At 39.4% G+C, this 12111-nt stretch overlaps 1 protein-coding gene across 17 annotated transcripts in view; it reads left to right on the top strand.

The window, feature by feature from the left end:
- PCNT (pericentrin) overlaps positions 1-12111 on the top strand; it is an 80298-nt gene that overhangs the window by 17161 nt on the left and 51026 nt on the right. For 11 of the 17 annotated variants that reach the window (XM_072041132.1, XM_072041127.1, XM_072041128.1 and 8 more), the window contains 8 exons: positions 194-252; positions 422-596; positions 1195-1331; positions 1808-1919; positions 3278-3310; positions 4752-5019; positions 9745-9832; positions 10839-11055. In XM_072041132.1, the coding sequence (XP_071897233.1) occupies positions 194-252; positions 422-596; positions 1195-1331; positions 1808-1919; positions 3278-3310; positions 4752-5019; positions 9745-9832; positions 10839-11055 (1089 nt within the window). The remainder of the gene's footprint in view (positions 1-193; positions 253-421; positions 597-1194; positions 1332-1807; positions 1920-3277; positions 3311-4751; positions 5020-9744; positions 9833-10838; positions 11056-12111) is intronic. The other 6 variants (XM_072041131.1, XM_072041130.1, XM_072041129.1 and 3 more) reach the window with 1 other exon arrangement.

Genomic DNA, 12111 nt, shown 5'->3' with positions numbered 1-12111 from the left:
CTTACTGGGATATACGTAACAGTAGATTTACGTAATGGGTTTAGATAGAGCCTAGCACCTTATGCTGCTGCATGCCTACCTACTCAAGACCTGAGTTTGATGTTGAAAATATGTATTTCACCTATATTTCTGCTTGTCGTTTAAGCAAGATACTTTACATACATTTATTAATAAATAGTGTTTTATTTCACAGTTGATCAGAGAAAGAAAATAGAAATGGAAATGGAAGAGAAACATATCCAGATATTAGAGGTATAAATTCTGTTCTTATACAAGAAAAAACGTAACTTCTTCCTACTCTAGTTTAGTGAAAAAAGTACTGCCTCTACTACATATTTATTTAAAAAAAATAAAATGGGGAGGTGGAGGGGAAACAACTAAATGTGTTTGCTTTAACAATGTTCATATCTTGCTCTCTTAGACTGTCAAAAGAGACTGGGAATTAGAGTCCAAGATGCGTTTAGAAAACGTGTGCAAAGAGCTCTCTGAAAAACATCAGACTGAAATGGCAGAAGTGCAGAAAGCTCTGGAAATGGAATTAGAAAAGGTCAAAGTGGAGCTGGGACATGTTTCTCTTGAGAAGGAACAGTCTGAATGTAAGTGCCATGGTCTGGGAAGTGCTTTTCTTTATTGAACAATAAGAAAGCTAAGTGTTCTAAAACCAATATAAAAAGCAAACATAAAATATATTAATGTATTACTTCAAAATTGGGTTGATGGCATGAGACTGTCTTGAAAATAGGACCTGAGTCTTCATAGTCCTTCCTGGTCATCTGTTCTACTTCTTGATGCTGAGTGTTGTTGTAGGAGGAATTCTGTGTTCGTAGGCCATAAAAAAATGTTTGATTTCCTTTTCCTGGTAAATGTGCTTCTAGTTCAAGGTGCTTGTTTATATATACAGAGAGCAGATGCTCATCTCTCTGGTACCTACTGCTGGTTACCTCTTAGTTAACAGTGTGGGATATAGAGAGCTAGGTAGCTCCGTGTAGAAATGTTAGACTTTGAAACCCTTTATTTTTCAAGATTTTTGTAATGATTTGGGAGTACTGACACGTATGGCTGTGAATCCTGTAGGAAATGTCATAAGCCAGCATTCTGTCTGGACATATGCCTTTTTATTTTCATCACAATATGGTTACATATGTTATTCAGCATCCAGGATGGTGATGTAACATAATTACTTTTTAATTATAGTAAAATGTATAGATCTTGAGAAACAGCACCAGTTAGCCATCACAAAGTTACGTGAACAGCTGCAGACTGAACATAACCAACTCCTAGAAGATATAAAGATGAAAAGCCAAGAAAAAGAGCAGAATCTTCAGAAGGAGGTAAATAGAACTTCTTAGCTTTGAAGGGTTGATTACTCTGTGTGTCACAAAAATAGACTGTGCTCATCACTTAGGTAACTTTTTTGTATTTAGGGGTTTTAAAGAAAATGCAAAGTACATTCATAAAATAGATAAGTACTCTTGGTCTTTAGGGATTCAAAATCTTCTGAACACAACTGCTGTTCTGCAATTCAGTGCCACTCCTTCTGTATTAATGCACTTGATGTTTTGGTTCCTAAGTTACTTTCTTATCTAGCTAATAATTCTTGCTAGTGATGACAAATACAGCATCAGGAACAAAACCCTCTGTTAGAGGTGTAGGTCTAACAGTTAAGTACTACTCAGTATCTCTGGTAACCTGGGTCAGGATCTGAGAATCTGCTTGTCACTAGCGTTTCTACCTTATCATGCAACATAGACAGTTCTGTCAGGACAATAATCAATTAGAACAAAACAGTTTATTTTCTTCTCCATAGCTGGAAAAACTTCATAACATGCATGAAGAATTCAAGACTCAGTCACAAGAAGAAGTCAGGCAGCTTTGGTCTCAACTTGACAGTACCCGAGCAAATCGGCAGGAGTTAAATGGTATGTTCAAAATGGATGCGTTTTGTTCATATGGAACTATGCATTGTTGATATGAAAGGCTTTTAATCATGTACCAGAAGCACACATCTAGGTCACAGATGTGTAGAGTAGGTTATACCCTAGTGATTGTGTGCCTAGAATGTTTCTGAATTGAGAGGCAAGTCAGCGCTGTACGACTAGTCAGTCCTGCAATGTCAGAAAGCATGGTATGGCTGTGACAAAATGCTCACTCTTGTCATTTTCTTTTTCCCTCCTGCTCTACCCCTGCATGCTATAAAAATCTTTAGTGAAAAACGCTTTAATTGCAGCTTTAAATGTAATGTAGTTCAAATGGAGAAAATGCTGGTCTATGGAATGTGTTCCTATTTATATTCAGTAGAAAAAGGGCTATAAATTCAGTTGCGAAAACTGTTAATTGTAGCTAGACAGTAAAGATGTCTGCTTGGTTTTCAAGAAGTTTGGTGTAACTGTGAAGGTGTTCTCTTTTATTTGGATATAATTAGGAGATCAGTTTTGGTTGTTTTTTTTGTGTTTGTTTGTTTTTCAAGCAGAAATCTTTCAAAAACTGAGTGATTAGGTTATGTCTTGAGGTAAAAATGTTTTATTTCCTCTTCAGTTGTGAGATGAGTTAAATAAAAGCCTTTTTCATTGGTGCTCAAACTGGAGATCCACCATCCTCTGAATCTTCTGAAACACATAATTCTTAGATATAGAAAAGCTTCAGATTAAATATCTGTATTTTAAAAATAGAATAACAACCTTCGGGTAATATTACTGAAATCAGAATGAATGTTGTTTTCTTGCAAGGCTAAAAATAAGCTGCTTTTTCCAAAAGGATGGTTTAATTATAAAAAACCAAATCACTTAAACAGGAGCAGTGGTTGGTTTTTTGGTTTTTTTTTGGTTAGTCTTATATGTATCTGCATTAAAGTTTTAAAAAAGTTTTAAAGCTTGAAAGAAAATCTCTGGGGTATTGACAAAATGTGACATGGCGAGCTCTATATATCTTAAGATTTGTTATTGACATTATTAAACATGGTCAACTTTATGGTGTAGTAATCAGTTGACACTCTTCTGGTTGAAATGAAATGCGAATCTCTCAGGTGTATGTGCACAACAGATGTATAATAAATGAAAGAATTAATTTTGAAGAGTTAAAACAGCCAGGCAACATGATTTTAACATTGCTGTATGTGTTTCCTTTGTATTCAGACAGCAAGACTTAGTATTTGCTTGAACTCCTATATTCCCTCTCAGTAGCCCTAATCTTTATTAACACTTCAAATGTCTTTCTATGCATCTAATCACTCATATTACCATTATTTGGACCCTTTCTGTTTCTCCATCATGCTTTTGAGATGGTGAATCCAAAATGGAAGCCCATGTTCCAGGTGAGGGTATGTTTTTCTGTGTGAGGACATCTTAATGTTGTGTTTTACTCTGCTTTTCTCCACTCAAGTCGTCATTTGACAATGCATTTGAACTGGTTTGAGAACTTACCACAGTGGTTTTAGAACACAGAGCAGCATTCCAATTATCTAGCTGCTGACTAAAAAATGACATTCTAATTCAAAATTGTCTAATGCTTTCCTATGTTAATGTCATGCCAGCAGACTTTGCTGGTTAGGTAACACCTACCTGAGATTGGACTTTCCTTGCCTATGCCATTAGTGTTCTCACCAGTCCCTGCTTGTCACTTGATTCCTCTGGTCTCTGTACCTGTCAATGGCTGCCTTAAGAAGCAGACTTAGGCCATGTGCTTACTGCTCATATTCTTTCTGTTTGCTGTGGGTATTCTTTTCTCCATGTGTGTTTTGTGGTGGGGTATACAAAATCATACTGTGACAATCAGCTACATTTGCTTTTTGAGTGGCATCCTCTTGGGCTGTGCTGTGATAAAGGGTAGCTTGCTGAAGCAGCCAAGATGACTGTTTTCTACTGCAGTTGTTCAGTCTGGAGAAGAGGAGGCTCAAGGGAGACCTAATTGCTCCCTACAACTATCTAAAAGGAAGTTGTGGGGAGCTGGGGGTCAGCCTCTTCTCACAGGTAACTAGTGATAGGACTAGAGGGAATGGACTCAAGTTGTGCCAGGGGAGGTTTAGATTGGAAATTAGGAGATGTGTTCTCAGAAAGAGTAGTCACCCACTGGAATGGGTTGCTAGGGGAAGTGGTGGTGTCACCATCCCTGGGGGTGTTCAAGGAAAAATTGGATATGGTGCTTAGGGACATGGCTTAATGGGTGAGATTGGTAGTAAGGTGATGGTTGGACCAGATTATCTTGGAGGTATTTTCCAACCTTAATGATTCTATGATTCTACTTTTTTTTTTTTGTGTGTGTCTAGGTGGCTTTTTGATCCAGTGAATTTGGCTTCTGTGCAAGCTTCTGATGGATAGCCAAACCATTACTAAAGTAGTCCAGATTTTTTTTTTCTTGTGTAGTGTCTTTCTGCATAGTTTAGCACTAAAGTTACTTTTCTTTGGAAGTTTTCTCATGGAGCAAATTAAATGATCTTAACTGAAGATTAAATGTTACTGCAGAGCTCTACATGTCAATGGCCTAAGCCCAAGGCACAAAGAAACTAGGGGGGCTAACAGTCTGTTGAAAGTTTTGATTGTTGTGATAATGTTTTTTCTGAATGCAGTATAAATGGCAAATGTTTTACTGTCTTCTGAGGAAGGAAAGTTTTGTTTTTCAGAAGTTCGTTTCCTTATGCATTTTGCAGGATAGCGTTTTGCTGCCATCTCAAAAATTAATATTTGGCTGATCTTCACAGAATGACTTCTTGAGCTGTACACTATTGAGCACTTACATTGTTCTTGTCTCCATTTCAGAATTAAGAGAGCAGCTTCTGGCTCGTGCATCACGGGTGGAAGAAATAGAGCATTTAAAACAAGAATTTGAACAGCAGCGTCAGCAAAGAAAAAATGAGCATGAGACTGAATTAGAACAGTTGAGACTTTACTTTGAACAAAAGTTAAGAGTTGCTGAAGAAAACTACAGAGAAGAATTGACTTTCTTGCAACAGAGACTGGAAGAACTGAAAGAATATTCATTGTCAGAGGAGGCAGTCATGAGCCAGGATCAAGCAGGGGGTATCAGGTAATCTATTCCTTATCTTTTCATCTCATGTTATGATGGAGTGCTTCCAGTCGTTCGTATAAAAGGTGATGTTAGCTATTAAGTATGTTGGGACTCGACATGAGGTGATTTGAAGTTAGAAAGCCAGCAATGGAAGTTGAATATGATTTAGATGGGATATTAGAGAAAATTTCTTCACTGAAAGGGTGGTGAGGCATTGGAACAGGCTTCCCAGGGCAATAGTGGAGTCATCATTCCCGGAGGTCTTTAAAAGACAGTTAGATGTGGTGCTTAGGGACATGGTCTAGTGGTAGATGTGGAAATGCTAGGTTAAGGGTTGGACTAGATGATCTTAGAGGTTTTTTTCCAACCTAAACAATTCCATGATTCATGAAGCTGAGTGGAGCTGAGTAAGGCAGCCCAATTTACACCCTGCATAACAACTAGTGCAACTAAGAAAAGATGATAGGTGATAGTAGTAGGAGACTCTCTTCTGAGAGGTAGAGGCACCCTTTTGCCAAACTAATGTTCTCCTGAGAGAAGTCTGCTGCTTACGTGGGGCTCATATCAAGGATCTACAAGAGACTGTCAAGTCTCATACAGCCTAATGACTTATCCGCGGCTGTTCTTTCATGTGGGCACCAGTAATGCAGCAAGGAGCAGTCTGAGTAGTATTAAGGGATTAAAGAACCCTGGAAGCAGTACTAAAGTATTCAGGATCACAGGTGGTTCTTTCATCAGTCCTCCTGCTCAAAGGGAAGGGAATTGAAAGGGCCACTTGAATCTGGCAAATCAACAGATGGTTGCAGGACTGGTGCCACAGATGGGGGGAGGGGGGTTGGCTAGTTAGACCGTAGGACTCACTTAGAGAAACCTGGTCTCTTGGCGTCTGCTGTCAGAGAAGGGGAAGAGCATTTGTGGTCATAGGCTTGACAAGCTGGTGAAGAGGCCTTTAAACTTAAGTTTACAGGGTAGGGGAAATCTCAATCCATCCCACTCCTCCCAGCTGGAGGAGTGGTGTTGGTGATAGATGACCAGAGCCTGGAGAAAAGTCATGGGTCAGCAGGAGAGTAACTGAGAGCAACACAAAAGCATTCCAGCTATTCCTGCCAGTAAATCAGCTTCATCAGGGGCCCACCTTAAATCTCTTTATGCAAATGCATGTCACATGGGAAATAAACAAGAAAAGTCATAGATGTGTGCACACCTGCAGGGCTATGAACTCATTGGCATTACGGAGAAAAGGTAGGATGATTTCCATGATTGGAGTGTTAGAATGGAAGGATACAGATCCTTTAGGAAGGACAGGCAGAGGAGATAAGGAGGGGGTGTCCTCCTCTGTGTCTGAGCAGCTGTAGTGCATGGAGCTCTGCCTGGAGGTGGATGAGGAACTGACATAGAGCTTATGGGTCAGTAGTAAAGGGAGGGCAGGGACCAATGACATAGGGGGAGTCTCCTACAGGCCACTGGACCAGGAAGACCAAGCAGATGTACATACCCCTCTCAGTGTGTAATTTTCCCCTATTTAACCAAATTTGAGCTGGTACCTAGAGAAAGAGACAGCCCCCAGGTGTTAGAAAGCTGAAGAGAACATGAAACCAGCATAACCGCTTGCAAATAACTGTGATTCCTTCTGCTAGCATAAATGCATGGTCAGCTGATTGAAATCTTGTAAGAGGTTGACCCGAACCAACTTAAGCAGGTAAAAAGGTTAGAAGTCGCCTTTAGCACCAGGAACGACAATGATGATTTTAAGTTAAGACTCAATAAAACTCCATGTCTTCTATCCAGTATGAAAAGAGACAAAGAGGGAAAAGTAGGCTTTCACTAGTGTGACTGTCTTCTGGACCAACTAAGAAAGGCACAGATACCAAATAAAAGATGCACAGTAAAAGAAAATCAGGAAAAGTGGCGACGTTAGAATAGTTTTCTCCTGAAGCTATCAAAAAAGTGAAAGGAATCTACAAAGTTGAACTTACTGCTGCCATAATCATTGCTCATCACATCTGTGGCAGATCCTCTTGATCTTATGTCATCTCCCAAATCAGATGGGGTTAGATTATCTGCTTCTCTCATCTGCTTGGAAACAATTTTTCACATTAACTTAGTTTTCTCAATCCAGCTGTTGAGCTGTCTCTATTTATAGAACCTTTGTTACTGGTTAATGGAAGAAATAGGAACATTACATACACTTTACAACTTGCAAGCAAAACAAAAACTTGCTTTTTGCAGCATGAAAAGAAATTTCAATACTGTGCAATTTAAAATATAATTTCTCCACAATTACCATATTTTATAAGTGTCTACTGCAATCTCTTCAGTTTGTCTGTGCGGGTATAACAGTGGACGTGACCTTAAGGACAGCTCACAATGAGGCTCCCCAAAAACCAAACTGAAATCACACACACTATCCACTGTTGTGTCAGCATCCAGAAGATTCTCCATTTTCAAATCAAAAAGGATTAAAAGTTCAATATAAAGTTCCAATATACAAATGTTAATCACTGTTCAATCAGCATCTATCCAGCCAGCCTGACGTTAACACTGAAGCAGAACCTCTCTCAGGACTGGCCCTCCGCCCCACCAAAATAAGAGCAATGCCAAATTTCATGTGGAGCCAACAAACCCAAACAAGCCCAAATTCTCTGGCCTCTATCAGAGCCAGTCAATTTAAGTTGTGTGTGTCTGAGAGAAGCTGACCTCTGCAGGAAGATATTCCCTCAACTTCACCTTTTCAATAAAACTGTACGTTAACAGTGTGTTTAACCCAGTGTATCTGCCACTAGAGATGGTTCTACACCACCTCCTCTCCTGTGCTCATCACACGCTGCAACATCACACATTTCAACTGTTTGGGATCTAGCCGTTGGGACAGCTGTGCAGAAAATCAACACTAGTTTCATGAAGTGATGAGAGCTTAACCGTTGGTGAACTGTTTTCCACTGAAAGGGTGTCCCAAACTGTGCCAAATCTCTTCAGTTACATGGCTGCTAGCACAGCCCATGGGAAAGGGCAAGAGGCACATGTTGGAGACAGGCGCATTTTATGTATTTATAATTAATTTACCTTCAAAAGCAAGGCATAAACATGGAGAATAAAATGAATAAAATTTTTTGAAGTAGATTTTCTTCCTATGAAAGGATATAGAAACAAGTATATAAAAACTCCCCTCAACAAGAAAAACCTTTATTCTCCTCTACTGAGACAGTCTCTTCTAACTTTCTACCACAAAGTTGCTAATCAGTTACTTCTACATAATCCCTCTGCAAAAGTACCAGGATTTGCAAAGTCCTCTCAAGCAGCTTCCAGAGAACCCAAGAGCAATCCCTGTTTTTACTGGTACCAGACCTGTAGCATAAAGACGTGTGGCATTAAAGACATTAAGCCTGCTGTAAGCAGCCTATTCTTCAGTTTTAGTATTTGGAAGTCATTTTCACTTATTCAAAGCTGTGGCAAATGATCTTTACATACAGCCCAGAGTTTGCTCCAGTATCTAAGGGTGAGGGTGTCACATGAAGCACTGACAGTGCTATGCTAGGCCTTGTTCTCACCAACAAAGAAGGGCTGGTGGGGAAACTGAAGCTCAACGGCAACCTTGGCTGCAGCAACCGTGAAATGGTGCAATTTAGGGTCCTGAGGACAGCAAGGGGGAAACACAGCCAACGTGCTGTCCTGGACTTTGGCAGAGCAGACTTTGGCCTCTTCAGAGATCTGCTTGGTAGAATACCGTGGGAGAAAGCCTTGGAGGGAAGAGGGGCCCAAGAAAGCTGCTTAATATTCAAGGATCACCTCCTTCAAGCTCAGGAGTAATGCATCCTACCAAAGAGGGAGTCAGGCAAAAATGCCCAGAGGCCTGCATGGATGAACAAGGAGCTCCTGGCCAAACTCAAGCAGAAAAAGGAGGCCTACAGAGGGTGGAAGCAAGGACAGGTAGGCTGAGAGGAAAACAGAGAAATCATCCAAGCGGCCAGGGATGCAGGTTAGGAAAGCCAAAGCCCGCTTAAAATTAAATTTGTCCAGGGACATCAAGGGCAACAAGAAAGGCTTCTATAGGTATGCTGGTGGTAAAAAGTTGAGGGAATTTGTGGGCCTTTTTTGAAGGAAATGGGAGACCTGGTCACCTGAGATACGGAGAAGGCTGAGGTACTCAATGACTTTGCCTCAGTCTTCAGCAGCAAGAGCTTTAGCCCTACAAATCAAGTCCCAGAAGGCAAAGGCAAGGACTGGGAAAATGAAGAACCACCCACTGTAGGAGAAGATCAAGGTTGAGACCACTGAAGGAACCTGAAGGTGTACAAGCCCATGGGACCTGGAAGATGCATCTGTGGGTTGTGGGGGAACTGGTAGATGAAGTTTCTAAGCCACTGTCCATCATATATAAGTCGTGGCAATATGGTGAAGTTCTTGCTGACTGGTGGAGGGGAAACATAACCCCCTATTTTCCAAAAGGGAAGAAGAACTGAGGAACTACAGGCCAGTCAGTCTCACCTCTTGTTCCCAGCAAAATTACAGAGCAGATCTTCTGGGAAACTATGCTAAGGCATATGGAAAATAAGGAGGGGTTACATGATCTTTAATATCCCTTCCAACCCAAAGCATTCTATGATTCTATGAATGTGGAGGATACTTTCCCATGTAGCTATTACTGTTGCTCTTTGCCTACTTTCAATACCATGTTGTAAGTCAGCAAGTTTGTTTAACCTAATTTGTGACACGTGATATGCCTTTAAAACTTTCTCTTCTTAGTTCTGTCACAGTTTTTGGAGAGACTGCTGAGAAAGAGAGAAGAGATCTTCATCTTCATCAGCTAAGTCAGCAGGTGGAGCAGCATAAGGTAGTATTTCTGATTTGTTGAAGTTCTTCTAGAATTATGTCTAATTCCCAGTTATCAAGAAAGTTAATTATATTTGAGATGTTTATTATGGCTTAATTATTTTTGCCAAATGTGTATTAAATCATCAGTTCTAAATAATTCCCAAATTAGAATAGATCAAATATGAGGGTCTGTGTGTCTTTTATTGGGGTTATCCTGTTCCTAATAAGGACAGAGTTCTTATCAAATCCCTTCCACACAAGTACAGATTTCACTGAGTTTTTCTCTGTAGCTTCTGTAGTGATTGTGCTTTTCATTGCTCTCTGTTTTCTGAAGTGTAGACACTAATTTGCTCTCTTTTACGTATACGTCTATTTTCATGTCCCTTGAATTTTAAGATAAACTTACATTCAATTTAATTGAATTTTTTGGGAACTGTTGTCTAACAGTTCCCAAAGATTATTTTTTTTCATTTTAAGATTTTATTTCTAAATTAGCTTTAAAAATATTAGTATTTTTAGTGAGGAAACAAGACCTTCACAGGACAGCATGAGCTCAGTTTCATTAGTAATATACACAAAATCTCAGTGATAAAACAAATGAGAAGTATATATCATTTTTTCCTAAATTGCTGTAGTTTGTTTCCTAGCTGAGTGTGGAACTGCATTCATAGATTGATGTCTAGGCTCTGTACATAGAGAAGGTGAGGGGGTCTCTTCAGTGTTGAGAGTTGATGGTTTCTCCACCCAGATGCTTGTGGGACCTTCTTCTCTATTATACTGTCAAATGGCTCCTGAAACTCTGCTCTGACTTGTCGTGTGATTCCAGAGCATATATACCTTGAGGGATTCTGTTGTAGTAGTAGCAGATGAAGTGGCAAATCAGGAGGGTTTTTGTAAGCCAGATAGATACATGTCAAGCACACGCTGCGTAGTGCAATTAATTTACTGCTCCTCTTGAAAGAATCTTGGCATGGTTTCCTCAACGCAAAGCTGAAGATGTCTTTTTAATCCATTTTTTTATATAGGAAGAACTTGCAGGTTTGCAGGTACAACTTAAAGAACAGCACAAACGTGAATTAGATTCATTAAGGTCTTCCCTTGCACTTCAATATAAAGAGGACCTAATGAAAATGAAGAAGGATCTGTCAGACAAATATATAGTAGAAATAGAGGAAATGAAAAGAAAGCATTGTTTGGAACTTGAGCAGCTCCGTGCTAGGCTTTCAGACGAACATATCAAAGGTAAGATAAACCGACAAACTGGGAAGTAAAATGGTAAGCTGCTTGTGTGGCTTATGCTTTTCTTTAAATATGTAAAGGTTATCTGGTGAAATTAACTTCTTGTTGGTTTGTTTTTTGTTTTTTTTTTTTTATAAAGAGCGCTTAACACTTCTTAATTCCTAGTGTCGAGCACTTTGCTTTTGACTTTTATGGTTATGTTGAGTTGTTCATGGCACCAGGACTGTTGGGCTTTAAGAACCATTTGGACTGTGTTCTTAGTCATATGGTCTGAATTTTTGGGTAGACCTGTGTGGAGCCAGGATTTGGACTTGAGGATCCTAGTGGGTCCCTTCCAACTCTGGATATTCTATGATAATAAGTTTCATTGGTGGAGGCAGCAGATGACAGCACATTGTGACATCCACAAAGCTTATAATGTTGTCTCACGTGATCTCAGAAATAATACAGCCAGGCTGTCTAGGAGACTGATTACCTAAATGAAAAAGGTTCCTTTCAAAGATGTGGTGACCAGAAGTTGCTTATTCTGTGGTAAAAACCTACTGCAACTGAGGAGCAATTGCTAAAAGGAGCTAAGTTCACATCATGTCTGGACTTGATGTCTAGAAGGTCGATGTCAATTTGTGAATTAACACTAAAAAACACTAAAACTTTCAAATAAATATAATCTGTCAGGCATGTTAGATATCTGTCATGTTTAGGTGAAGTAGGACGTTTCTCAGTTCATTCCACAGAATACATCAACTTCCGTTCTTTGTTCCACGTCTTTTGCCAGTGTTTGTTTCATGGATTTGATAGCTCTCTGTTCATTTAACTTCAATATTATTTTCCTCCCACATTTTCCAGTAGTTGGTATACATATTGGAATGAATTTGAGAACAAAGAGGAAAGTATTTATGGAGAACAGAATTTACAATAGGTAACTTTTGCTATAGAATTCAGGATAAAGTTCCTCTTACAGCTAAGTTTACGTAAAACTAGCCACATAAGAAGTCACATTAATTTCTTAACAGTTGCTGCTTTTCTTGAAAAAAGCACGCTTGTAATTTATATAAATAT

The sequence above is a fragment of the Anas platyrhynchos genome, chromosome 7, assembly GCF_047663525.1.
Source record: "Anas platyrhynchos isolate ZD024472 breed Pekin duck chromosome 7, IASCAAS_PekinDuck_T2T, whole genome shotgun sequence".
Lineage (NCBI taxonomy): Eukaryota > Metazoa > Chordata > Aves > Anseriformes > Anatidae > Anas > Anas platyrhynchos.
This window is presented reverse-complemented; position numbering and strand designations above follow the sequence as displayed.